The sequence below is a fragment of the Drosophila willistoni genome, chromosome 3R (assembly GCF_018902025.1).
Source record: "Drosophila willistoni isolate 14030-0811.24 chromosome 3R, UCI_dwil_1.1, whole genome shotgun sequence".
NCBI classification, from domain to species: Eukaryota; Metazoa; Arthropoda; class Insecta; order Diptera; family Drosophilidae; genus Drosophila; species Drosophila willistoni.
Window position 1 is genome coordinate 31656098 of NC_061086.1, and position 27430 is coordinate 31683527.

The window sequence follows — 27430 nt, forward strand, 5'->3', positions numbered from 1 at the left end:
AATGGATTTTTGTAAAGCAAATATCAGAAAATAGAACTTTACTTTTTTTTTTAATACTCAAAACTAAAGTGGACTAAGAAGGGGATTGACTTGCTTGACAGGTAACACGTTTATTTATATTTAAGAACTAACATTATGGAGATTTAAACGTCTTGTTTCATTTATTGCTTCTTATTGGCGCAACATTTGTCCTTGGGTCCATTTTTGCAGGCACATTGGCATTGCTGGCTGCAGGCGCAGTTATCACCGCATTTGGTGGCCGAGCACTGGCAGTCTAAACAAATGGAATAACTATTATTAATATGTGTATAAATAGATTTCAACTATATAGACTTACTTGTTCCACAAGCTTTGCAACCCATTTTATTAATGTCTTTACTTTTAAGCTGTTACTTATTGATGCATTTAAACGGGCGGGCAAACTCTTTTTATACATTCGTATGTGCACTCCGCCAGAGTCAATCAATTAAAGAAAAAGTCTGATAATGCCTTTGGAAGGCCTTATCAAGAGGCGTGCGCAAAATTACGCAGACGAATCTAATAACAACAAAACGACAATTCTAGACTCTTTCGTTTTTGCGCACGCCAATTGCCGGCTGCACACGGCTTTCTTATCTTATCAACTCTCTGGCCAGCCTGAACAGACTAATGAACTAATATAAAAGGCGAAACACATTGGCTAGACAGCAAAAAAAAAACTTGATTGTTTAAACAAATCATCCAACTATCCAAAAGTTCAACAAGATGCCATGCAAAGGATGCGGAAACAGTAAGTGTTGGGAATAATACATACTAAGTAACTAAAACTAACTCTAATCTTTTATTTTACAGACTGCCAATGCACAGCCGGCAAATGCGGTGGAAACTGTGCAGGAAATCAGCAATGTCAATGCGCCGCCAAGAGTGGATCCGGAACTGGGTCAAAATGCTGCCAGGCCAAGTGAATGGCAATCCTTGATTGTTATTTGAATATAAATTAATTAAATCTAGTACTTTAATTAGTCTTTGCCAATTATGACTGATCAAATTAAATAAACTTAGAATATTATGTTGTAACTTAATTTTGAATACCTTTTTCTTTCTTTCACTTACAATCTATTCTAGTTCGAAAGTAGTTTTAGCACTGGAAATCAAGAAATTTATGCTATTTAAATTATTCTAGTGCTTTCCAGTTGTATGACAAACATAAAAATATGATATATAATTTTATTACTTACTTTCTATTACTTGATAACCTATGAAGCTTTTTCTCTTTTAGTCTACAAAACCAAAAGGCTACATATATACATTTAATGACTAATAGTCGAAAGCGATTTATTTTTGTGTGGCTCAGTCTCATTTGATTCTTCAACAATGAAGCTACATCAATTAATTTTCGGCCTGTTGCTGCTTCTACTAGCTCAGTTGGATGTAAATAATTGTAGATCTGAGGCAAGAAATCTCAATGACATTGTCCGCCAGGAGATGGTCTATAGGAACTTAAGAAATCCTAGAAGTTGGATTGAGTTTAACCAACGTGTTCATGGTTACTACATTTGCCAATGTAAGTGTAAAATATCGGTGAGGAACACTAGGAGCATACATCCTGGAGGTTTTACTGACCATAACAAAAAACCTTTAGCCTGCAAGTTCTCGCCCTGGTTAAAGTTATAATCATTGTCAATAAATTACCTGCAGTCACATCATGCAAAACACAATAAACTTAAAATATTGAAAAAATTTGTTTGGTTTTATTTAGAAAGAGCAGCGCAACATTTGACTAAAATAAATTTTGACATTCATGTTCAAAAGCTTGATAACCCATGATGATAATCCATTGTAGTCTATACAGCTTAGACTATATAAAGACTTAATAATCGAAAAGAAGAATCATTCTTTGTCCGACTCGGTGACAAAATAGTCAGTCTCAGTTTTATTTTTTAATAATGAAGCTACATCAATTAATTTTCGGCCTGTTGCTGCTTCTACTAGCTCAGTTGGATGTAAATAATTGTAGATCTGAGGCAAGAAATCTCAATGACATGGTCCGCCAGGAGGTGGACTTTAGGAACTTCGGAAATTCTGGAGGTTGGACTACCAATACCGCAGAATATTCACCCTACACGGCTTCAGTTTCGTCACATAAAGAAAGAACCTTTGCAGATTCTGGAAGTTACCGGACCAATACCGGAACACATTTACCCCACCATAGATCGCCATATGCACAACATCGATACCATAATCGTCGTCGTCATAATTGGTAATCAATTACCTTGCAGTCGCATCATGCAACACACAATAAACTTGAAATATTAAACAAATTTGTTTGGTTTTATTTACAAACTGCTGTTTTTACTAGTTCAGTTGGATTCAAAAAACTATGTTTCTTCAGCTTCAGTAGACTCATTTGGAACACGGCTCATAGATCATTCCAAACGAGTTATGCCAATCAACCTTGGAAATCACCCTTGGAAATCAAAAATAAATAAATTAAACAACACAAAATCTTGATTTTCTTAAAGAATTTAATAAAAACGTTTTAAAGACTCAACTAAAAAAGCGTATTATTTTATATTTCTTTTTAGTGGAGGTATAGATTTTTATTTCCGTCCAGATCCAGAATTGATGGTATACATGCATATGTATTTATATATATTGCAGAGAAACAAATTTGAAGGAACCAAAAATGTGGGAAAACTTTATTTTTTCGTGTTTTTGCCTATTATATTTAACCTAATCAGTTGCTTAGACGAGCTGAATTCGTGGAAAATATAGCAATCATTATATACATATTTCATATATTTAGCATATCAGCATCATTTAAACGAAGAAAGATTAAGATTGAGTCCAAGTCCAAATACTTTTTGACGGTATTATAATTATAATTACTTACATAATCTATTGGTGCCGCATGGCCTCTTTTGACAGGCCCAATAGCTTAACCCCAGGATCCGCACTGAATATAAATATATATTTCTTTCAAGTCCTGACGGAAGTTCGGAGAACTAGACTAAACCATGAAATTTCTCTTCCTTTGCATAGACAAGTAAATAATTATTTATGTTTAGATTAAATAATTCAATTCAGTTTCCTTTATGCTCAATTCTTTTTGTATCCTGGCTGCTTTTACTTCCGTCAATCGAAATGTTTCTCTAGTTGTTATAAACATTTAATTTTACCAAAGCAGCTGGCATTTATTTTACTGTTGTTGTTTTCCTATGGCTCTTAGGTCAATGTCAATTACCATTACCAAAGCATTAGCTGATAAGGTAAGGGAAAAAAACGATTCCGATTGCGTGTGCAAAATGTGTTTGAAATTAATAAGCAATTCGACCCCTACCCACGCATTTTGCACACGAGCAAAGATAAGGCCCAGAATCGACAACTTTAAAACTTGTACACAATTTTGCACTCGTTATTTTTCATTCCTCCTCCGATGTTTATATAAGTGGCGAGAACTGCAGATAGGTCAACAGTTGTGCATAACAACCAAGTGGAAAACTTAGTTTTAATTCAAGTACAGAATCAAGTATACAAAATGGGCTGCAAAGGTTGTGGAACAAGTAAGTTTGAAGCATAACAAGTACAATAATCGATAATAATCTACAATTACTTTGAATTCCATTAGATTGCCAGTGCACAGCACAGAAATGCGGAGCAGGTTGCTCCTGCAACAAGGATTGCAATTGCGTGTGCAAGAATGGACCAAAGGACCAATGCTGCAGCAACAAGTAATCCATAAATATTCAATTCCATCAAATCTTATGTTGGCCAATATGCAATAAAAAATGTGTCTCCCATGGGAATTACTAAAACTATATATTTTTTTGGATATCCCATTGGTTTACATATGAACTTTTCAAGTGGGAAGAGTATTTGATTTTGGTTTTTTATGATACGCTAAAAGACCTGTGGCGGATTCTCGGGTGTGAAATGAGGAGTCTCCCCCCTCGACATGAGATTGTACCTCTCAAAATGCTTGATTTCCGTCGCCAAATAATAAGTTAGATCCGCCACTGGTTAAGAATCTAATGAGCCATTTTACATGACTTTCCTCACATGATGGAGGAGGAATCAACTTGATGGGGGCCATAATGCAATCCCCTAAACCGCTGGCTTCCTCAATATTGATATTCATCAGCTTCTCCAAGGCATTTTCTGTGTTACTTATCAATGTCGCTAAATGCAGAAGATTTTTATAATTAATGTGCTTTAGAAGTTATTAAATATACTCAATATTTTTCAAGAGAAGGTTCCATTCGAAGTGTGTTTTCTTCCAATTGCTCTTTTGATCCTCAATTTGTTAGATCTATATTTTGTAATCATTGTGAAAAGACAATTACAATCCAGTAAACTCTCATTAATGGGTGTTTTAATTTAAATGGGAATCACACGTGTCAACTCGATAAATTAGTTTTGTTATCGGCATTTGATAATAATTAGGATTGCCAAACAGTTTTTGTTTTTGCAAGAGTTGCTACCTTTTTAGTTTTTGACTTGCCAGGATTGCCACGGAGTCATAAGAAGCATGAGGTCAATGCGGAATTTCGAAACTCGAATTAATAGACAAAATTAAATGAAAGATATCTTCGGAAAAGCTGTCGTCTATGCTTAAAAGCGGCAAAGTAATCTAAATTCAAAACGTTCATGTGATTTACGCATTCAGTACGTATGTGTGTAAGATAAGGCACAAAAATTTACATCAAAATTGCAGCAAGAGGATAATTTTTATTGGAAACATCATGTACACACTCAGCAAAGGGCGGAGCAAAGTTGTCACCCAGACGCGTCGTGGATTGCCACAGAATATCGAAAAATTCGAGAGCATAAAGAAAGAGGTGGTCACCAAAAAGTCTAGTAGCTTCGATACAAATAGTTCCGAAAAGCCAAGCAATATACCCCGCCCGGTTTTTCACAAGCCAAAAGTTGTTCCAGCCCGAAAGTTAGTTAAAGTTAAAGATGATGAGGCCATGACGCAGCAGCACGAGGAGATCGTTGAGTTTGTTAGTGACTCCTGGAACGAGTTGGTTGCAGAAAATGCCAATATTGCGTTGTCACTATCACAAGGCTCCACGGACAACCCTGAGGAGATGCTACAGGCCGATCCCATTCAGAATAATGCCAGCGGATCAGGGGACTGCGTCCAACCCACTGCCGTCGTGTGGATAGAGCCATCTAGTGCCGAGTTGAATGATTTCAAGCCCTTCAATTTAGACGACTGGCTGAGTCAGCGTTTATTCAATAACATTACCCAGAATCTTTAGACGAAACTTTCGCTTCCCTTAATTGGTTAGTTTGGAACATATGTAGTTATTTGTTTCCCCAAAACTGTTATCATGTTTTCTTTAACTTATTTTCAGGCTTCGATATCCAAAAAAAAAGCAATCTGAAGACAGTTGTGATATCATCGTAAGATGAGAGAGTTTGAAGAAAACCAACCTTTAGTGAGTGTATATGCTTTTATTACTTTCAATATATATAAGATTTTATGATCATTTCAGAGAGACTGGAAAAGTACAGGGAATTCCAAGATTTACCAAATGCGCAGGCAAAACTTAGTCATTTTTCACTTTCTATTTTATTGTTTTTAAAGAATGCTTTTACATTTAGGAATCAATTATATAAATATAAATACTGAATATTATTATTATAATATTACAAATAAACTGCTCTTCAGAGGATGTAGCTAAGAGGTATAAGTTATTGGAATTTATAGCTAATGAGTCAGTTAAATCCACACCACAAACCTCTCAACACAACTAAATACGTCATTTTATGGCAACACCCTCTCCTGATAAGGCAAGCATATTCCAGAATCAACCAATTGGGATTGCGTGCGCAAAATTTGTTTAAAAAAGATAAGAGTTTGACCCGTCCAACGCTTGAAACTCATCTATTTTGCACACGAACTGATAAGGCCAGACCAATCGTACTGAAAACAAACATTTGTCTGCCTCCAAACTTGTGCAATTTTGCACTCGTTTTACTCGTTTTCTTTCGATGGATATATATATAAGGAACGTGAATTGTGGATAGATCAACAGTTTTGTGCGAAACAATCAAGTAGATAACTTTCAAATTCAATTTTAAATCCAAATTCATCATAATAATGGTTTGCAAAGGCTGTGGAACAAGTAAGTTAAAAGTGAAAACGAATGACTCATTATTTCATTACCCATAATTATTTCGATATTTGTTAGATTGCCAGTGCACAGCACAGAAATGCGGAACAGGTTGCTCCTGCAACAAGGATTGCAATTGCGTGTGCAAGAATGGACCAAAGGACCAATGCTGCAGCAACAAATAACTACAAATTACCTAAGAGTTTCAATAAATGTTTGTAAATTAATTGGCGTGCAATGGAAAAACACCTGAATAGGGATCCCGGGAGAAGGAAAATAACCCAATCTTCATTCGTTGAATTCAAATTATGAACTGATTTTATTTAAAGAATTGTTGTGTATATAAATGAATTCTTAGACTCTAGGCAACAATTGTTCTTAAAAATACTTATTCTAATTATTCTTATTTTGCTGTATATATTGCTGTCGAATTATATTTCAGTTTAAAACACACGTTTTGTTAAACCTTTTTAAGTATATACTCCTAAATTATCACTAAGAGTAGGATACTAAGCTTGTAAACTCTGGAGGCACACAGTCAAAGCGTCATTCTTTAATAGTATTTTAGATGCGGGTCAAGAATTTCTTTAAAATAAGTACGGATGGACTTTATTCTAACAGCAAAAACCTGACTAGTAATAGATATAACTTCATTGCTAATCAAATAAGACTAAAGATTTTGTAGTCCATTATTTAGCGTCAAGTTATAAATGAATGCTTCGAAACGAATAAAAAGTTTCTTAGAAAGTAATTAATAAACGTTTTAAAACACAACAGAGCTTTCAAATGTGTTGAACCCTGCTCAAAATACAAAATCAATATTTAGCTTTTCGTATAGAGAAAGATAGTATATTCATTTTCAACCGAAACCAACTTTGATTATACTTTTGTTTCGTGGCTTATATTGTCAAGGGTATATAACAAGTTGAAAGTTGAAAAGGTTTTTGGCAAGTGTCTTATCCAGTGTAATATCAGATGGAATCATTTTTGGAGGAAAGTTTCCCATTTCAAAAAGGATAAATTTTTGTTTTTATACCTCAATCACTTAAGTTGGCAAGCAACTTGAAGATTAAATTTATTTCAAGTTACAACAGACAAGAAAAACACCTTAGAGTTTTGTAAATGTATAAATAGTTTTTAGTAGAAGCCGTGAGAGAAGCACATGGGGGGAGTGGATGAGCTGAAGAGCCATCAGGTGGTAGAAGGGCACTCAAAGCCGCAAACCGCAGTCTTTAAATGTGCAACTTTGAAGAGCAAATGTGCAGGCAATGTGCATGTCTGAGTGCTGTGTGTGTGTGGCAAGGCTTCCATACTCTACATACAACGACAATCACCTGGAGCCTTGTCTTGAGTTTCTTCACACACACACACACACACACACACACTGTCTGACAGGTAAACAGATTGGCATTAAGTTGACGGAAACGGAAACTGCCAACCTGCCTGTCAATTTAAATCCAATGAGTACATTAAGCGATACTAATTGCGTTTGATAGTTTCAATTTGAATGCCAGCGAAATGGACAAAGTTATCTATTAGTACAATGACAGCTACTAACAGCTGAGCTAGTGCATGCATATTCCTCTCTCTCTCCTCGCCGAAAATAGGTAAAAAACGAAATCAATTTCAAGGCTTTTAATGGACATTAAGCGGCGGAAATGGAAATCGCGCCTGGTAAAATGGTTTTATTTGCGCCAAGTCATCAAAGTTAATTTGTATGAGGAGGAAATTCGAGTTCAAATGTTTTTACAGCTATTTCCTGTACAAAGGCAGTCAAAATGCCAGGTATTCGCCATTTGCCTTTTGCCATTTTTGCTTTAGCCTTGTTTAGTTTTGTTCCGTTACGTTTCTAGGCGGAAGTTTGTGTCACGGCATTTGTTAGATTCATGCTGATAAAGCGACATGTTTCACCAAAAACTTACACTTGAATATATTAGGTATAGAATTGTATATAAACCAATGCAAAGGGTATTGCAAGTCAGCCCACAAAGTGGGTCACGCAAAGCGTTTTAAATCTCGCTCACACCACACATGGCGTATACGCGATTTAATTTTTACTGTAACGGCTTTTAAGTCCCAAAAAACGCAAAAACAGTTAATTACGGCATTAAGTTTTCATGTGTCAGGGCGGAAACAACTGCAATGCGGCGGCTACTTCGTTCTGGGACTTTGTCGCCCATTTGCCCGTTGTCATGGTTAGCAAGTAGCAAGTAGTCAGCATCATGGCATCACTTATGCATAAGAACATTTTATCTCCTTTGCTAGCCACCCTGTTATGGTGAATATATGTGTACCCTATACCAACACATGAGAAAGAGGAGAAGATTCTGTTAAGTATCAAGCCAAATCATGGTAATATTTCAAGCAGTCAACCTTAAGGAACTCCTCCTGGTAGTTGCTTTTAAAAAGAGCCAATCATAACGTAAATTTGAGTTGCTATCAATGAATTTTTAGTAGTCACTGTTTAGAGTTAACAAAAATCAAAAGGGCCAAGAGTTTTGCTTACAAATTTAAAGTCTTTTGAGGGTTTTTTGAGGATACAGGGTATCTGAAAGCTTTTACTCTACAAATATTAATATACTTTATAGCAAATTTTTTTGTTTTGCTTTTCTTTTCTTTGTGGCGGTTGCACGAGGCGTTTCCCAGGGCGAAGTTTCTGTATGCTTGCCACGCTTGTCTCTGGGCATGTGACCAAGTGGAATCAAAATCAAATGAAATCATCACATAGTCAGGTGGCAAAAACTTTGCCATAAATTAATGAAATTTCATGCCCATGCCCCTGACCCTGTCCCTGCCCCTGCCCACATCCTACAATGCTTTCTTTTTGTCCTTGTCCTGTGCGCAAATATGCTTAATAATTTATTACATTTTGTTTGGCTAAGCGCTTCAAGAAGAACTTTACTGAACTTTTCAACATAAATTAACAGATTAGTTGGCTGGCTGGCTGGCGTCGCGCCGAAAAGAAGACTACAAAAAGTGTTGCCAACTTTTAGCACCTGCCAAAAAACGAAAACAAAAAAGAAGAAAATCCAAAATATATATTCAACTACAATACAATGTGCCAGCTGTTTCGACTGTGTTCTACGTTAATTTTCATTTCCCCTGAAAAACTTTTAACCGGCACGCACTAAAAATGATTGTGGCCACTATAAATCTTTGGCTACTTTTCGACTTTTTTCGGTTTTTGTTGTGCAATTTGCACGCCTTTTTTTTTTTTTTAGAATTCACAATGGGATAGCCATGGGCTTAATGGGAATTGGTCTCCAGTTGAGTGCAAAACAATTTGTGAAGCTTATATGAAAACTCACGTTAGAGTCGCAAGGATTTTTGTTGGTCTTTTTTAGGTAAATTAAAGAAAATCAATTGTTTTCGTTTGCTCTATTCATGCCCATTTCGAGGGATTTCAGAGTGAACTACGCCCCTGGTTCTTAGTTTTACCATGGGGGACGTGACCTGTAAAGTTTCTCACATTGACCATTGAATATTTATATATTTTATGTTTCATTTATAATGCTCATCGGCCTGACGGCGGTCGAAATGCCCCTGACAATTTTTAAAGAGGAAAACAGTTTTGTAAATTATTTTCGGGAGGGAACGGACAGTTGCGCTTTAAATCGATGATTTTGGTAGGAGGTACCTGATATAACCAACACGCGCACAGTGCCGCTCCCAAGTGCGTAATCAGACGTCAGACTGACATATGTCTGGCATGGCGTTTATCAATTGCTAGAACGACAAATTTAACACGAAACTCATTTTGGTTTGTCGTTTTCGTTTTTCATTTTTCGATTTGTTACCACTGATTTCCCCAAGCACTTTAAAAGCCATGACATACAAGTGCTAGGCGGCGGGAAGGATGAGAGGGGGTAGGACACATAACTTTCACCGGCTAAACACATTAGGGTGGAACATCCAGCGCTTTGTAACTAACGGCAGCCGGAAGTCCTGACCCAACTCATGACATCTCAGGCACAACTGACCTGCCCTTTGTTGACAGCAATTTCATATGCACGAATGCACCATTAGACAATGTGACACATACCAAAGACAAAGGAAGCCAAAGGAATGACGGTACCCTTTCTCCCACCCACCCATCCTCCATTAACTCACTTCCTCACTGACCTATTGAGAAGGCAAACAAACAAAATTACAGTTTTCTTCTTGCTGACCATTACGATTTATTATCAAAGTTGGCCAAGAGATGAGCACATGCAGAGGTCGAGATGTTAAGGTGTGTCTGCTTATGTTATTATGTTGTTAATTAAACGAGCATGGTCAGCATTCCAACCTGTCCATCTGTCAGGTGCAAATGACCACAAAAAATTAAATTCCAAATAAAAATGCAATTAAAAAAAAAAAACACGGGAAACCAGAACCACAAATGTCACCGACAATCGCAGGGCTTACTTTTAGTCATGTGCTAGAAAAATATGTTACAAAACACAATTGTTTATACTTTAGCCACACAAACAATTAGTAAATTAATTTTAAAACTGCGTGGTAAGCTTTAAATCAAAATTATATTGTTATGGAGCAGTTTTTTGCAGTCCCTAAGGGAGATTTCACGAAACGAATTCATAGAAAAAATGATAAAAATGTCAGTGTTTAAGTTAAAAGGATAAAACTTGTGTCTTAAAATCTGAAGAAAAACCAGAGGGCCGGGGCTAACTTCGACCGCGTCAAAGTTTGTATACCCTTGCAACTTTTATGGTAACTCTTTCCTTACCTATAGCCATCAAAGTGGAAAAATGTTTAAGCTAAAAAGGCTAATGTTTGCGAAAGAACGGCCTACAATCTTAGCATAGGAAAAAACGAAGATATTGATCAAAGTCACTGTTTTCCACTGATCGTTCCTATGGGAGCTATATGATATAGTCACCCGATCTTGATCAAATTTGGCATAGTTTATATGTGTAATAAACTCATCCATATTAAATTTCACGACATTAGCTCAGAAAATAACGAAGTTATTGAGAAAAGTCACTGTTCGTGACTTTGGCGTTTGTATGGGAGCTATATGATATAGTGATCCGATCCGGCTGAATCCGAGATATACAACGCCTGCAGTAATACAAGCCTACATGCAAAATTTCAGCTCTGTAGCTCTTTCGGTCTAGGAGGAGTTTGCGTTGATCCAGACGGACGGACGGACGGACGGACATGGCTATTTGAACTCGTCTCGTCGTGCTGATCAAGAATATATATACTTTATATGGTCGGAGATGCTTCCTTCTATGCGTTGCACACTTTTGACCAAAATTAATATACCCTTTTTGCAAGGGTATAAAAAGGATCGCAGTTAGTTAGACATATTATGGTTTTTCTATATTTTCTTGCTCTTCTCAAGATTCAAACCAAGACTCTATAGATTTAAAACTATGTAGGACGAGAGATTCAAAATGACTAATCTGATGCTCTATTGAATAAATATCACGAAAATTGAAGAGGTTATTGAAAAATTTAAAATACATTCCAACGATGAGTGTCCCTTGACGACCCCTCATATTAAAATAGGGGCGTTAGCCGCCCACTGAGTGAGTTTGTACATGTTACTGAAGCTCGCCTGTCATTCTCATTAGCTAATACGGACACGTGCCCAAATCAATTTGACCACGTTCCACGCAAGTCAACTTAAAAAAAAAAGAAGCTGAAAAATAATAATAATCATACGACGCGTTGGCCAATGGCAATCAAATCAAAATGGTTTTGATATAAAAATCACACTCATCCCCAGAATAGCTATTCGCATGCCATTGGAATGGCGTGGAATGTTTTAATAAGGACTGACAGTTGCATACACACACACAGAAACACACACACACACAATGCTCCTAACTCAGAAGTCAAGTCATGCAGCAGCTTGAGTTGGTTAAGTATAATGCAACTTATTTAACCCCCCTTCTACTCCCCACTCCCCCCTATAGTTTCTTGGTTTTTTTGTCTTTCTTCTCCACTCAGCTGATGTTTATCTATGGCAGTGCTTGCCAAGCTCTCTGATAAGTGCACTTCATGATGTTCAAATTATATGGCTGCCATCAGCATTACATACACCACACAAACAAACACACATACTTAGACAAACACACACACATTGTTGCATAGACTATTAAACACGCTTGGTAAAGGAGATGAAAATGCATTTTTAATGCAGCGCAAATGTGGCAAGTGGGTTTTAGATAGAACAACTTTTTGCCATGACTTTATTGAAATACAGAATTTGTTTAATAAAAGTTTTTCCATGCAACTAATTAGTTAGAAGCGAAAAAACTTGAAAGACTTTACAGAAAAGACATTACAATTTTTTTGTCATTCCCTTTTGGCTGATTCTTATTTGGGCACTCTAAAATCCTCCAGGTTTTGTTCATGTCTTCCTGGTGCACTCTGATTTTATACCATTAGAATGGCAAGTCTTTTAGTTTTCGCTGTTGATTGGATAAGCAAGAACAACCAAAAAAAAAAAAGGAGTACATTTGAAACGGGGTTAACCACTTCTGACAGATGGAAGGAGTAACCAACCAGTAACCACTTACTCCAGTTCACCCATTTGCATGCAATGGAATTTGTTGGCCTCATTTGTGCAAGTCAAGTTTTTTTATAGCATTTTTTGGCTCAACTCTAATCAGGCACATGTGCCACGTACACACACACATAGGAGAAGCAGGATGCAATGAAACAAAGCCAAAATCGTTGCAATTTGGCTTGTATCAACAACAATTGTTCAGTAGCATCGACAGTAAAAAGCAAATAACCCCCCAGAGAACAGCATCAGTAGAGAGCAGAGTTAGATCAACCAATACGAAATCAAACCCAAGTTGAGGCAAAAACAAACTCAAAGACCTGAAACACGATGCCCATGCCAAATGAACAGCAACCAAGATGAGAGGCAAAAAAAAAAACAACAAAAATTTAACCGATATGACTTTCTTTTTGGTACTCTAACTAAAGTAAGTTGATCAAAAGTTGCATGAGCTTTGCATGGATTTCGGTTTAAGGGATATATTTACAACAAATAATAATTCAAATATAAGAACCTAAATATAGCATATTGATTTATTAAAGTAGATTTAGCTTTAAGTAGAGAACTGGCCAAAGAATACTTTGCCGACAGGAAATGGGTTTGTTTTTTCTTCACTTTCTTAGCTTTTAAGAAGATAAAAAGAAGAATACATACTTAATAGAAAATCGGAATCTCTATAGTAAGTATATGAAGTTTTCGGCATTATAAAACTGATTCTTACCTATTGCTGTGGGTTTTGTTCTTATATCTATTAGGATATTTGTTGTGGTCCGTGCTTTTGCTGCTGCTTTTTGGGCTCAAGACGCAATGGCACATTTTTCATCTACTTTTACGTGCTTCTGGCTTTTTGCCCCAGATGATTTATAAAGTGCAATATCCTTGCGACAAGCGAAGCGTAAATATAAACTTATGTTGTTTGGGGTAGGTTGATTTCCCGCTTTTTTTTTTCTTTGGGTGTGTCGGGTGGAGGGCAAAGACAAATGCAAGTTGTCACAACTAAGGTTGATAGGCCGCAATTTAAACATTTTTACCGAGCCAACAAGCAAATAATGTTCATTCATTTGCATGCTGTTTTATAATTCAGAGAAATGCAAAACGTTGCTTTCTTTTTTTTTGGTTTTTTTTGCCTGTCAGTGAGTGAAGTGAAGGGCCTAATAAAAATTGTATAAAACTGCGAGCAAAAGCTGACGCTTAAGTGGTGACAGTAAACCATGTGAGCACAGCTCGATATAGTATATGTATATAGTATATACAAGTGTTATGCTAAAGTTAAAACAAAATTCTAAATTATGCAATAGACAAGTTGAGGAAAACAGCAAAATGATTTCAATTCATTTGAACTCACTTGCGTTTCCAGTTAGTTGAATGGTCGAAAAACTTAATTAAAAGACATATCAATTATTAGCTGTATGGGCAAAGTTCAATCGAAATTTACATATATTCTAATTCTTACTTCATCGCTCCCCATATGTCTAACACTCCCTCCATTCTGTCTCTCTCTCTCTCTAACTTGTATATATCTATCTAGTTAGCCAAACTCATAGCATAGAAACTAGAAACACTCTGGCAATGGCTACGTGTCGGTTTCAATGAAATGAAAATATAAAATATGCATTTACTGCAGCCCCTCCCACCCCCGACTCACTTTGGCAGTTCAGCTCCTCTGTGTGAGGTTCTGCTGCCGTTGCCCGGATAAGTATGCTACAGGCAACGTGCTGGGGAATTGCGCCAAAAAGTGTTATGCATCTCTCTCTCTCTCCCCCTTGTCGCTGTCATGCATTCAAATGGCAGTCGAAGCCATGGCAGACGCATGGCAAAAAGGGTGCATTGTCTATGAGGCGACGAAGCCAGTAGCCACTCAATAATAAATGTAACGAGCGCATTACAAACACTTATGACAAGTTTAAAGCCGTTCCATGAAAAATACCAGACAGAAAGAAAGAGAAAGAGACAGAGAGAGAGAGAGAGACAGAGACTCAAAGACAGTCAGATAGAGATAGAAAAATGGTACTCAAACCATAACGATATCTGGAGATATAACCACCATGACTACCTTTGACTGTCACATACATAATAATTGCAGAATTGCTTTGCAAATAAAATGGACATCAAGACACTAACTAAGTTAGTGTAAAGATATCTGTGTGTTTCTCTCTCCATCTGTGTGTGTGTAAGAAAAGTTCTGTGAGTTTTCTATTGTCAGGCAGTTGCACTTGAAGTGGAAAAACTTTGGCTGCATTGCGTTACAGAAAAGTTTCGACGCTAGTTGTAGCATAAAAAGCAAAAGTTTGCCGTCAAAGCGAAAGTTTAAAGCCAACAGAAATGTAACAACATATACACTGAAACAAGCAAACAACAACAACAACAATCTAATATAAGAAATTAAAGTATATTTAAGATAGTTAATGTCTCTACTTATTAATAGAAGTTAAAGTCTTTTTTACTTAAACCTCACTTGACTTGCAACATAAGAGTTTCAATTTATCTCTGTGTACTTAAAGAAAAAACTATATGTATGCATGTATATGTATTTGTGTCTGAGTGTACTGTATAATATATTAAGAATATTTGTCAGCATTAACTTTAGGCAGATAACTGACCTGAAAATGAACTCATTTATTTGTTTCAAAAAATTTTTAGCAATCAAAAGTGTTTTTTTTTTTAAGGTGAAGAGAAAACGCAAAGACACAAATAAGAAGTGATAAAGAAAAATTGCTAACAGAAAGTAGAGGGAAGCTTAGTCGAATGAAATGGACAAATCCACATACACGTATCGAAAAATGTGGCACAACAAACTTTCTACTTCTATTCCCCTGGCAAGTTGCACGAACAAATTTTTTGTTTCTTCTTCTATTTTTTTTTTTTTTTTTCGTTTTGTACAATTGGCAATCGAAAATTGGAAAACTTTTCCCTATATTTGTTTTGCCTTCATTGACTTGACTGACTCCCACACACACACATACACCTAAACACACACACACACATCCAGATGGTTGCTCAGCTGCTCTGGCATTATCGAAAACTTTTTCGCGCTTTGGCTTTAACAGCAATTTTCACAGCTTAGAAAACGGGGGAAAAATAGAAGAAACTTTAATGGCAAACAACTAAAATTGGGGCAAATGTTAGCCACTTTAATTACCTAAAACTAACAATTTTCAATTTTAGCAACTTTAGTGCCCCATTGCAGTAGGTTAAGGTGCCATAGCAATTGCAATTAGAGTGGCAAATAAATGACAGTTTTATTCTACTCATTGTCAGATTGTCCTTTCCCCCTTGTTCTCTCCACTATCTTGTGAAGTTTTTAGCGCATCTCTTTCACCTGAAATATTTATGGCTAGTCAAGACAGAGAGAAAGATAGACAGAGAGAGAGAGAGAGCGATGGCAACAGGCAACGACCCTCTGTGTGCTAATGGTAACACAGTGGGTGAGGTTGTAAGCCCCAAGCATTTCTTAGTCTGTGTGTCTGTGTGTGTGTGTGTGTGTGTGTACGCATGCATGAGCCAAAGTAAAAGGCAACAAACAGCAACTAAGCTTAGTTGGCCTAATGAAGCGGGCCCATTTATTGCCGCTGCCGGCGTCATGCTTAACGCATGGTAGGAAACTTGTCCCCGGAAGCCACAAACGGAAAGTCTCTGTTTTGGGGGGGCTCGAGCTTGTTAATATGCAAACATAAATGTGACTACCTACTCCACTTGAATCAGAGTACATTTAATTTTCCCTTTGTCGCTTGAACTCAAATAATTTCCCCTATTTAAATTTCTGCATTTAGTAAGTAAGTTTCCTTGGAAGGACACAAGACTTGCCTCTTGAATTTATTACACATGTTTAGGTAGTAATTTAGAAATGAATTTTGAAATATCTAGAATATTATTTTAAAGGTAATCAATTTTAAAGAAAATTAAAACTGTTCTGAATTCAGACAATTGTCTTTATGATAATTGTTGTGAATTGTTTTGTCTTGGTTAGTAAGACTTAGTTCTTATGTTTCTTATGTTAGTTGTAATAGGTTTTTGGAATAAGTTAGATGTTAATCAAAGTTGGTTGATTATATCAAAAATCTGTCATTCAAATACGATAAAATTTCATGTTAATCTTTTTTTTATAGTATTTTAAAAGTTGTTAGATAATTAGGCAGGGAAAAGGAAAAGAACCATTATGTTTGATTTTCAAAATTACAAAATATCAAATGTGGTTTTGATTTTTTATTTATTAATTTCCGAAAACTATTGCATTGTATTAAAAAACATCATTCGAGTCATTCGAGGGACTTAAAAAGAGTTTGGATTTGATTGATTGATTAAATATTATGATAAATTGTTTTGATGTTGTTTTATATACCGATCTTTTTAGATAGATTGAAAACAGCAAACATACATAAGTATATGATAGGGAAATCATACGTAGAGCACATGAAGCACATTTCAAGAACAATTTAATCCATAAAATACCCTGCATCGGAACGACAAAATATGTAGGATTCAAATTCAAAAGAAAAGAAAAAGATTATCGAAGCAAAGATCAGCTACGAATTACAGACATGACGACAAAAACTTGACATAATCATGATAATATAATCATCATACAAACATGAATTTCTTAAGCTTTCTCACTAGAAAAAGAACGAAGTTATAGTTTCAAATGCGATTAATATGGAAAATATAGAAAAAAAAGTCGAAATATTTCACAATCAAATTAAAGGATGATCTATAACATTTCAAATTTGATCAACATCAGTGACTAATTATGACCTTTTCAGAAATGAATTGCAAAATTTTAGAAGGAGGAACGTAGTTTGCTGGCACATAAATTTTGTAATAATTTCTGGATGACAAAAAGGAATTAGTGGATTATTTCACTACTACACTCGCACATCTCGCTGAATAACAAAGGCAACAGACACACACACACACACACACACACACACAGAACCAGTTCCATGTCATCTGATGGCGTGCAATCCGTGGTATCTTTAGCGCTGACTCTCGTGTCTGTCTGTCCGTTTCACTTTGTCGCCAACGTTGATTTCCCCAAGCAGCATAAACTCCTCAGCATCTTCACTCCCCCCTCGGCCACACTTTTGTCGAGTTTTCCTCGAGCTGTGCTGTGTGATCAAAGCGAATGCGTTTCTGTCAATATGTGTGTGTGTGAGAGGTTGGTAACTAGACTGTGGCTAGGATTCAGGTACCGATGTCTTATGCCCTGAGAGACTCCCCATCGATGTCGATAGACAATACTGATGACGCTAACACCAGCGACTAAGGCACACACAAACACACACACAGACAGACACTCTGGGTCGTAAACCCTGTTAGTGATTTTATTATTTATTGTTTTGCGTCTATGCCCCACTATGGAGTTGAACTCACGGTGGATAAAAAAAACAAAAACACCAAAAAGAGCAAAAGGATTTAACACATAAATATTTCATCTCGATTTGCTGCTGTTTTGTGCTGTCAAAATGGTTTGTATTTGCATTATAATCGCCCTAGACATATATAAATCTAAAACTGCATGAATATTTTATAAACATTTTGGACATTTTCCCCCGTTTTTGTAAATGTAAAAGCATTTTACTCCAAACGAATTAAATTTCATGTGATAAATTCTAATGTCCTGACATTGTGTTAGATACACGAGTGTGTGTAATTGTGTGTGTGTGTGTGTGTGTGGTTTTTGACAAATTGAAATTAAATTTTGTTTGTGTACAGATCATATTTCGAGTTTTATGACATTTCAGTGAGGCTTTTATTTAATTAGAATAAACAAATTATGAAATACATTTTCCATTTGGTAAAACGTCAATGCACAGCATTTTGTTGGCTTTTTAGAAATTATACAATTTAACAAGAAAAAACCAAAGGGTCGAGACAACACAATGCCGAAATTTGTATACCCTTTGAATAGCTACACACATTGCAAAATCTTTCGTGGTAATAGTATTATTCGAATTTATGCAGTTTGAAATTGTTAAAAAGGTTCTTTTTGGAAATGTTCTGATTTCCTTTGCCAAAATTATCTGATTTCATTCTTCAGAATTTACCACTGTCTCCACTATATAACCGATTGAAATGTATGCAAATAGTAAAAACTAAAGAATAAATACTGCCGATATGGATAATAAATTTATATGGCCATTTGTCAGAGTATTAATCTTCAATAGATTTGATTTAGCGCCAGGACTTAAAAAACAAAAAAATGGATAAAATTTGTGGAAAAAACGCTTAAGCAATTAAATTTTTGTGATTAATTAGTTAATGATTATAGCAAAAAACCACATTTCAATAGTCTATCTAATGACATCAGACTAATTATAATTAAAGGTAAGCAGCTAATTGCATTGAAAACCAAACCGCAAATGGCAATTAATTAAGCGAAAACATTGATGGAGACTCGTGGCATATTGAGGTAGGCGAAAAATGGGACACAACTCATGTCCATGGACTGGAATGGAATGGAATGGAAGATAATAATAAAGAGGAAATGCGAAGAAAACAGAGCCATGTTTAATCTTTAGTCGTTTACTGTTAGCTTCACTCACTTTCTCTCTGTCTCCTCCGTCTATATTTTTTATTATAATTCTATTTGAGCAATTTTTTTGTTTTTAATTTCATTAGCCTAGCGCTCCTCGCGCTCTGGTGCAGAGCTTGTAATTAAAATGCCACAAAGAGCGAAGAGCCGCCAGTTGCCGACACTCGGTCTCCCGGGATAGAGACAGCGGACTCTTCTCTAGACAGTGTCAGCAGCCTGTTCAGTGTGGGGTAAGCTAAGTCGAGTGCGGATTGTGGACGCGCCCACGCATTTTGCCTATTAAAAATTTCTCAATTGCGGCATCAAAACGCGCGTGTATAAAATAAACTCGCCTGAAATGGAATAATTAAGCAGGTTCTCATTCATTTAAATTTCTATGGCGTAAATGTTGAGACTCGCCCACCTACATATATAGTCTATCCTTTACTCTCTGTCCGACAATTTGTACATACATATTGTAGGGCCCCAGGTCATTTTTTGTTGTTGGACATTTGATTTCTGTTGAAACTGGGTTAAAGTTAATAGAGAGAGCTACAGAAAACTGCGGCAATTCCTGCTGTGAAGCTTGAAGGCCTTCAATTATACGACAAGAGAAAAAAAGGGTAAAAGTATCCCATTTTCCATTTATTTTTTTTTGTTTTACTCAAAAAACACAGAGCATTGTGTCTCAACCAGAAGAACATGTATTCCAAATTACCGAGAATGAGAATGCATTTGCCACATGAGGCGAACAAAAAGTTTTCTTGTCGGTTGCAAGAAAAGGGGCAGGTGCAGATTATGCATAAACATAAACCAGCTGCCCGTAGTCCCTGCCGTATACACGGACATAGCAAAACTTTGCATTGCTACACTTGAGAGAACACACACAAACTCATAACACACACACACACACACACACACACACACACACACACACACACATTTACCTACATATAATGCATGCAAAATTGTAATAATTTTTCGTAGCTAAAATCTTTTTGTAAATTTTGCACAAATTTCACTACCAATAAATTTTATGTTATTTTTTGTTCTTTTTGTTGCGTTAGGCGCCAATGGCGTTGTATAAAAAAAAGGAAAACAAGACTCGAAACAGCAACATTGTTATGGATGTGGCTAAGAATCAGAATAAGGATGCAGATGAGAACGAAAATGGCAGTAAAACATTTCTACCAGCCGGCTGGATAATTAAGATTTCAGGCATTCCGTCACATTGTTCATCCTAAAAAAAAAAACTTTGCCTGTTTAACCATCTTAACAAGTGCGTTTGAATTATTGTCGGTCAAGGAAAGAAGGATTTTATGCTAAATGGCAAACAAGGCAGGATTTTGTGATCGATTTTTAGATTACAATCTATGTATTTGTCTTAATTAGCATGAAAATTCAGATATTTTCTTTATAATTAACCTTTGAGTGTAAAAACATGCCAAAATTTCAAAACTCTTGTGGCTTTATTTTGCCAAGTTTAATTCAGAAGCTTATAAAGTTTATAAAAACAAATACATTTAACTTAGATTTGGTATGTAATGATTTCTTTATACTCCACAAAATAGGATAATAAAATCTATAATGATCCATAATCCATAAGTTTAGGTAAGAATTCTTATGTAACGACTTTTCGATACTCCAAGAAATGGGTTCTACGGAACTAAGAATTAGTTTTAGATGGATTTTTAAATTATTTTTATAAATTTTTTATATTGTATTTTACTTCAAATTAAAAAAACCATCACTATTTATAAGACTCGAAAATCGAAGATTTATAGAAATTTCTAACGGATCAAAATCTCTTAGAAATATTTGAACTTTTAAAAATTTGTTATCCATGATTCAGTAGATCCTTTAGACAGACATATGTATATATGCATTACAACCATGACTATCTCAATAATGAGTGATAAGTTTCGATTGAGTTGAAATAAAGTAAAAGTGAGTGTTTTTAATTTATTGATAATTGTTAATTTACAAAAGTTTTATAACTTTCTAACTTTTGTATGACTTTGGTCAGTGGGTGAGCAATTGCAATTTATGTGTGAATATTATTCACTTGAGTTTTGTTTGTTCTTTTCTAGTTGCCAGTGCTAGCACTCGGTGAATACACTGAGTGATTGCTGTGAGTGCAGTCAGTGCAGAGAGTGAGTGAGTGAGTGATGCACAACTCGAGTGTCCTTAGCACAAATGTGCAAAACAAACTTCACTTTACAATCATGGGTAAGACGACGAGCTCACTTGAAGTCTTACCGCAAGCAACCAAAATAACAGCAACATGACGAGCACAGAGAGAGAGCATCAGACACTCCAAATGGGAGTTCTTGTAGTTGCAATGGCAGTGGCAATATTACGCATCCAAACTGGGTTACGCTATGTAGCAGATATACATACATATATTTTATAAATATGTATGTGTGTGTGTGTGTGTGTGTACTGGGCCGATGTGATGCGGAAATGTAGAAAACAACAATGAAGAAAGTAAACAAAAACACGTGCCGCAAAATTATCCGCCATGTTGTAAGAGAGAATACTTCAATGAGAGCCGAACAAATGCGGCTGTGCGGATAATGCGGCGTATGAGTAATTTCTTAAAAGAGTTTTGGATAAAGAGAGCATAAGTCAGCATAAGCATAATGCGGTTCGTTTTGAAACTAACATTTTGAATACTACATGAGGTTTTGGGCATAATAATAATCATAATAATGTTGCCTACTTTGCGGCTTCAGAATGAAATTGAACATCAATAAATCATTGCCACATAATAAACTTTCCTTCCTCTTTCTCTCTCTCTCTTTCTATGGATCGATCTAAATGTTAAATGCCATAAAAATATTTTCAAATTATTCAATGAAAACTTATTGAAGTGTAAACGCTGCTGCAGTAAAACCCATTTTCAAAAGCACACAAGCAACAGACGTGGTGTGTGGGGGGGGGGAGGGCTATGTCAGCCCAATTCCATCACATAAAATCCATTTATAGCTCAGCTCAGTTTAGCCCACAAACCTGATAATAAATCAGTTATTTTGCCTCCTTGCTTATGTGTGTGTTTGTTGTGTGTATGTTGTGTGTGTGTGTACCTTCAAGAGGGTCATCTGAGCTGTAAATAACCCATATTTAATGCTTTATTGACAAAATGGCAAAATAACTGTTTATATATCAAAAATATTTATATTTATTTCAATCTAAATGGTTATTCAAAATTTAAATGGTTTGCTTTCCAATTTAAATTTATAAACAAATACAATTCAATTAGTTTTAAAGTGCTTCCTTTGTATATGTTTTCTTAGGACTTACACTGAAACAAATAATTGTTCTGCATTTATGCAAATATATTTGATTCATAAGTTGATCAATTTAAATATTGAAGAGTTTTTGAATATGGTAGTAATGTCTTTAAAGCAACAATCTGCAAATTTTACATAAGATGGAAACTATAAAATAATCTTTTATTCATTTGTAAATCAAAAGGTTGAATATGTAATTTCTTTTCTATATTTTACTAAGCTATATATTTTTTAGTTTTCGGAATATTGATGGGCTAATTCTTCAGTTTGGTCACAAAAATTGAAATGGTTTGTCAGCAAAAAAACAATTTCTACAATTTTAAACTAAAATATTTTAAAAAGGGTTTTTTAATTTGCTTTTTATTGTCCTTAAATTATGTTTACTTTACTATTAATTTAGAATGTAACTCTTCCTTTATTAGAAGGTATTAAGCCTCAACTAACAAATTGTATCAAACTCCAAAAGGATTAAATGTTTCAAAGATGTATTTGATATATTTATTTATTTATATTCTGAATTGAAACCGTGATTGCAAATTACGGACAATTCTTAAATCTAGCTACTAGGCCTTAAGCTAAAATTGTGCTAATTAGTTAGAAATATATTTACAGGATACTAGATTTGTATGTGTATATGTACAAAGTCTAATTTGTATTGTTGAAAGTTGATATTTTGGTAACTTATTATATAAGATGGGATAGGTTTGCTTCTTGGAGGAATTGTTTAATGGGAATTGATATAGATATCGATTTCACTATAAATTTCTAATTTTCATAATTTTTTCTCCTGATTGTTCTTGTTCTTAGAAGACGACCCTATTCAAGAAATTGTTATTGTTAAAAGGAGTTTTGGGTTTTTTTAAATGCTTTGCCTTCTAACTTGTTTAACATTCATTGAGTTTTAAGTTACAGTTTGCGTTAGCTTCAGGCAATACTAATTTAATATTAAAGCAACTTTTATTTGGCCAAAAATGTATATTTTGGTTGTTCAGTTTATGTTTCTACTACTCATTAAAGGTTCTGTCCTTTACTGATAGTCTATTACATTCAGTTGAATGGCCAATACCGCCCACTGCCCACGCCCACCACCCACCGCCCGCCACCCACAGCCTTTGATATGCCGCGTTTGTGTAATGGTTTTTTTTTGTTGGTATCAATTTAATTAAAATGTATTCAGAGTGACACGCGCTGAAATATATACGTTTAATTAAATAAGTAAGCAATGTTTATAACTAATAAAATATAAGATCTAAAGATAATATTTTCACAGTAATTTATATATTTTTGGCTTCTCTTTTTTCTAGTTTTGATGTCATGTTGGAAAGTTTGTTGAACTCATCCAACTAGATGCATATATATATATATATGTTTCAAGTGTGACACGACAATTGTAACTTTGCAGTTCATTGCATTGTCCCTGAGTTGAGTTGAGAAGAGCTAGAAAACTGTATGAATATTTTATGCATATTCTTACATCATACATAGTTGTTGGGTTTTTTTTGTTTGTTTTTTCTTGCACTTTAAAGCAGTTTTTATCTCCGCTTAGCTGAACTCTTGGTAGCCTCCAGTCTGGCGGTAAAATGGCATTATTTCATTTTAGTTGAAGTTAGTCATTATTAAAACTTTGCCACAAAGCTGCACGCAAAAAGTTGAAGCAACGCATCTAGCCTTTGTGGTTGGGTTTTCTGTTTGGAGTAAAAGTTGTGCACTAATTAAGCGCTAATAACATTTTAGCACAATTTACCGACCAACTTTTTCGCTTCACATAGACGGATGATGATGAGGATGTTGATGATGAGAGAAAATAAAAACGATAGACGAAGACGTGAGAACCTTACATAGTGTAGAGTGTAGTACATGGTCAGTCAGTCAGTAAGTTGACTGCAATCAATTTCGCACAACTGAGTTAAAACATTTTAATTTTCATTTACCAGAATGGCAGGTCTGGCCAAATTGCACCGATTGCCATCAAATCCCAGGGCGAATGGCACTTTCCGTCCCTAGCTCCTCCCTTCTTCCGTCTGTTGCTGGCAAATTTTTAGGCAGCTGCCAACTGTCACAGTGAGGGCAAAGCAAGGGAGGAGCCGGAGCAGGCAAACAAACAAGAGGCGGGGGTTGTGGAATTGGAGAATGAGTGGCAGGACAGGTCGTGCCCCCTGGCGACGACTGTGATGCGAGATGCTGGCAAAGGCTTCAATTGAGTCTGCTGAGCAAATAGCAGTTCCCTCGACTGGTCAGAAGCAGGTTGGGCAATGTAACTTGAGTAATGTTTAGTTTCATGTGAGTGGCCAGTGGCCAGAAGTAGATTCAGGAACAGGAAACGATCAGCATCTCTTTATCCGTAGAAACTTTTGCTAGGACAATAAACTTGATTTATGACCAACCCTCTGCTCTCAGTAGTTGTAGTTATGCTCGACATAATCTGGTACAATTTTCTTCAAGTTGATGTAAAAGTAAATTGAATTCTAATACTAGCAAAGAATAGACGGGGCAACGAGGGGTGAGATGTGTGTATGTACAATTAAACAAGAGTTAAATCAGGTCACTTCACCTCGGCACACCCCTCGTTTGCCATTCGGTTTCTTCTACGCTTCCTTTTCGGTCCCTTAAATCGTCTCTCGCTCTCGTCTCTGACTGAAGGCAAATAAACGCTTATTTGCACACTAATTGCACCTGCGACGTGCTTTGTTATTATAAAATTCTATATTTACACAAGCCTTTGTCCTTACGGGTCTTGTCGTTTGTTCGGTCTCTTCATGTCTCTGGTTTTACCCTATTGTCACAATATTTGCCATTGTCTTCTCTGTGTTGTGTGTTGTGTGTTGTGTTGTTCTTGCTTGTTAGGCTTTTTGGCTTCTGTTGTATAAATTTTTCAGTGACGCTGCCAACATGGCGTATGATTAACCATGCAGATGCGGCTGATGTTGATGCTGATGATGATGCGGATACTGTTGCGGTGTATTGCGTGCTCTTAGCTTAATTATATCACCAAGTTAGCTTTGTCTTTCCCGCTCGATGTCATGGTGTCATATCCTTATCCTTGACCTAGCCATAGCATGCCAGCCATATAAGCATGAATTATGGTCATTAAAAAGCTTTCAGAGAGCTTGTCGAGTGCGCTAATGACATTATGAAATCGTGCAGAATATCACATCCCATCCTTTCGATCCTTGACTCTCTATTTAATTGTGAGTTGCCAATTGGTGAAAAAGACAGAGATAGAGATAAATACATAACAGATAGAGATAGAGATGGAGAGAGGTTTGCTGCAATTAGGCAAAGTTTTTTTTTTATTTTATTTTTAGTGTAGTTTTGGCCATAAAATTGTGCATTTGAGCAGTTTAAATATTTAAACATCGCAGTGCAAAACTTTTGGGAATACCACTACATACATACATACACACATACATATAAACGTAGAGTCCAAATGCAATGGAAATTGTCCAACTGAGTTTGGACTGGGAATCGAAAGGTCTGCTGCTGCATTTCAAGTAGTTTTAAGCCAAGTAAGCAGAGAAGAAAGAAGGCTGGCAAAAGCCAACGGACTCTCCTGTCCTTTTGTAATATGCGCCCAACTCGCAGCAACTTTTGTCAACTTGAAATCAAAGGGGACAACGGCAACGACTACGACAACTACAACTACAACGGACTATGCTATGACTATGATGACGTTGACGATGGCGATGAAGATGACGATGGAAGCGCACAGGAAGTTGAAAAGTTTCAAGACTTTCTTTTTTTTTTTTAGTTCTCCTTCCCAAGAGTTGCCGAGAAAAACCATTAAAGGCTCACGTAGTCAAAGTCAAACGACAAATTTGCATTGGAATTTTGTAGGTGTAAAGAGTTAGGGAATAAGTATACCAAAAAAAAAAAGGAAAAAAATATATATTATATACATTCTTTAGTTTTGAAATAAAAAACTGCTTAAAGCTTTCTGTTAGCCATTTTCGGTGTTTTGTTTGTCCAAATTGTTTGCACTCAGCTGCGTTCCCTTTTGAGCGCACAATTAAAATGCAATTTACCTGGCTAGAGAGAAAGGACACAAAATGGAGAAAACAATAAAACGAGACCAGTGAAAAGGAAATGTAGTAAGCGTATGGCGAGGGCTAAATTGCTTCGACACCTGAACCAGAGAATTTTTCGTTTGTTTGCCATTAAACAAATGGTGCATTTAATAAGGATTTAAGAAGAGAAAAAGAAAGTAAAACTCTTGAACTAGTTAGTAGTCAGTAGTACTTATCCGAATTTAAACTGGCAAATCAAATAATACACAAATATCATGAATGAATCTAAACTCTAAACTCTCAAAATATTATTTGTATTTGCATTTGCATTAACATCTGGCCATCTTATCTGTAATTAAATTGTATATTAATAATAATTGAGCTGCTTTTGCTATAGAGGCAAAACACTTTTTGCCTTCTCCTATTTATATTCTCTACAGGAAATAAGGCTTACTACATTTGCCAAGCCAAAGGCTAAGAATGATTCTAATGCATTTGCCATCTAATTTGCATTAATTGACATAGACAAGTGATATAACTAACTTAGGTAGACAAAGCTAAAAATAAGAAAAGTTGTGTATAAAGTCTAAGCTTCGCTTGACAGACAACCTCCTCCTTTTACCTCCTTTGACAGACAACCTGCTCATAATTTTACAATCTGAAATTGAAAGATTGTCCTTGACCTGGCCAATATCTAAAATTAAACGATAATACAAAATTTAAGCCTCTTCTTGTTAAAGTGTGTCCCAAAAGTCGGTGATTGAACCTATGAAGACAGATTTTAATTTCACCTGCTCATTCTTTTGGTTGGATGCTGAAATATTTTGTCACGTGCTGCATCTGGTGGCAATGTAAATTGAGTTGTATTTGCCGCACTTTGTTTATTGTTTATTTTGTGGCACGTGTGACTGCGGCAATTGTTTATGATACGATGATGTTGGGCACAGGAAAAAGAAAGGTACTCGTATTTTTTGCCTATATATTTTTTTTACAAAAATATTTTAAAT

At 35.8% G+C, this 27430-nt stretch overlaps 4 protein-coding genes across 5 annotated transcripts; 3 read left to right on the plus strand and 1 right to left on the minus strand.

Moving 5' to 3' along the window:
* Positions 1-85: 85 nt before the first annotated feature.
* Positions 86-418, minus strand: LOC6649640 (metallothionein-4). The gene is made up of 2 exons (XM_002072166.4): positions 338-418; positions 86-274 (listed from the first exon to the last, which is right to left on the minus strand). The coding sequence occupies exons 1-2, from the start codon at positions 360-362 to the stop codon at positions 162-164; spliced, it is 138 nt and encodes a 45-aa protein (XP_002072202.1). The 5' UTR covers positions 363-418; the 3' UTR covers positions 86-161.
* A 268-nt stretch (positions 419-686) lies between these two features.
* LOC26529877 (metallothionein-4) lies at positions 687-1061 on the plus strand. The gene is made up of 2 exons (XM_015177120.2): positions 687-769; positions 832-1061. The coding sequence occupies exons 1-2, from the start codon at positions 745-747 to the stop codon at positions 942-944; spliced, it is 138 nt and encodes a 45-aa protein (XP_015032606.1). The 5' UTR covers positions 687-744; the 3' UTR covers positions 945-1061.
* Positions 1062-3456: 2395 nt separating this feature from the next.
* LOC6649641 (metallothionein-2) lies at positions 3457-3785 on the plus strand. Its single transcript, XM_002072167.3, has 2 exons — positions 3457-3542; positions 3608-3785. Exons 1-2 carry the CDS (start codon positions 3518-3520, stop codon positions 3712-3714), a joined length of 132 nt encoding a protein of 43 aa, XP_002072203.1. The 5' UTR covers positions 3457-3517; the 3' UTR covers positions 3715-3785.
* Positions 3786-4492: 707 nt separating this feature from the next.
* On the plus strand, positions 4493-6413 carry LOC6649642 (metallothionein-2). 2 transcript variants are annotated; one of them, XM_047009424.1, is made up of 4 exons: positions 4493-5268; positions 5340-5423; positions 5481-6113; positions 6180-6413. In XM_047009424.1, the coding sequence occupies exons 3-4, from the start codon at positions 6089-6091 to the stop codon at positions 6284-6286; spliced, it is 132 nt and encodes a 43-aa protein (XP_046865380.1). In that variant the 5' UTR covers positions 4493-5268; positions 5340-5423; positions 5481-6088; the 3' UTR covers positions 6287-6413. The 2 variants fall into 2 exon arrangements, with proteins under 2 accessions (XP_046865380.1, XP_002072204.1); XM_002072168.3 differs by lacking the exon at positions 6180-6413 and having other exon boundaries at positions 4512-5268; positions 5481-5664.
* Positions 6414-27430: the final 21017 nt, after the last annotated feature.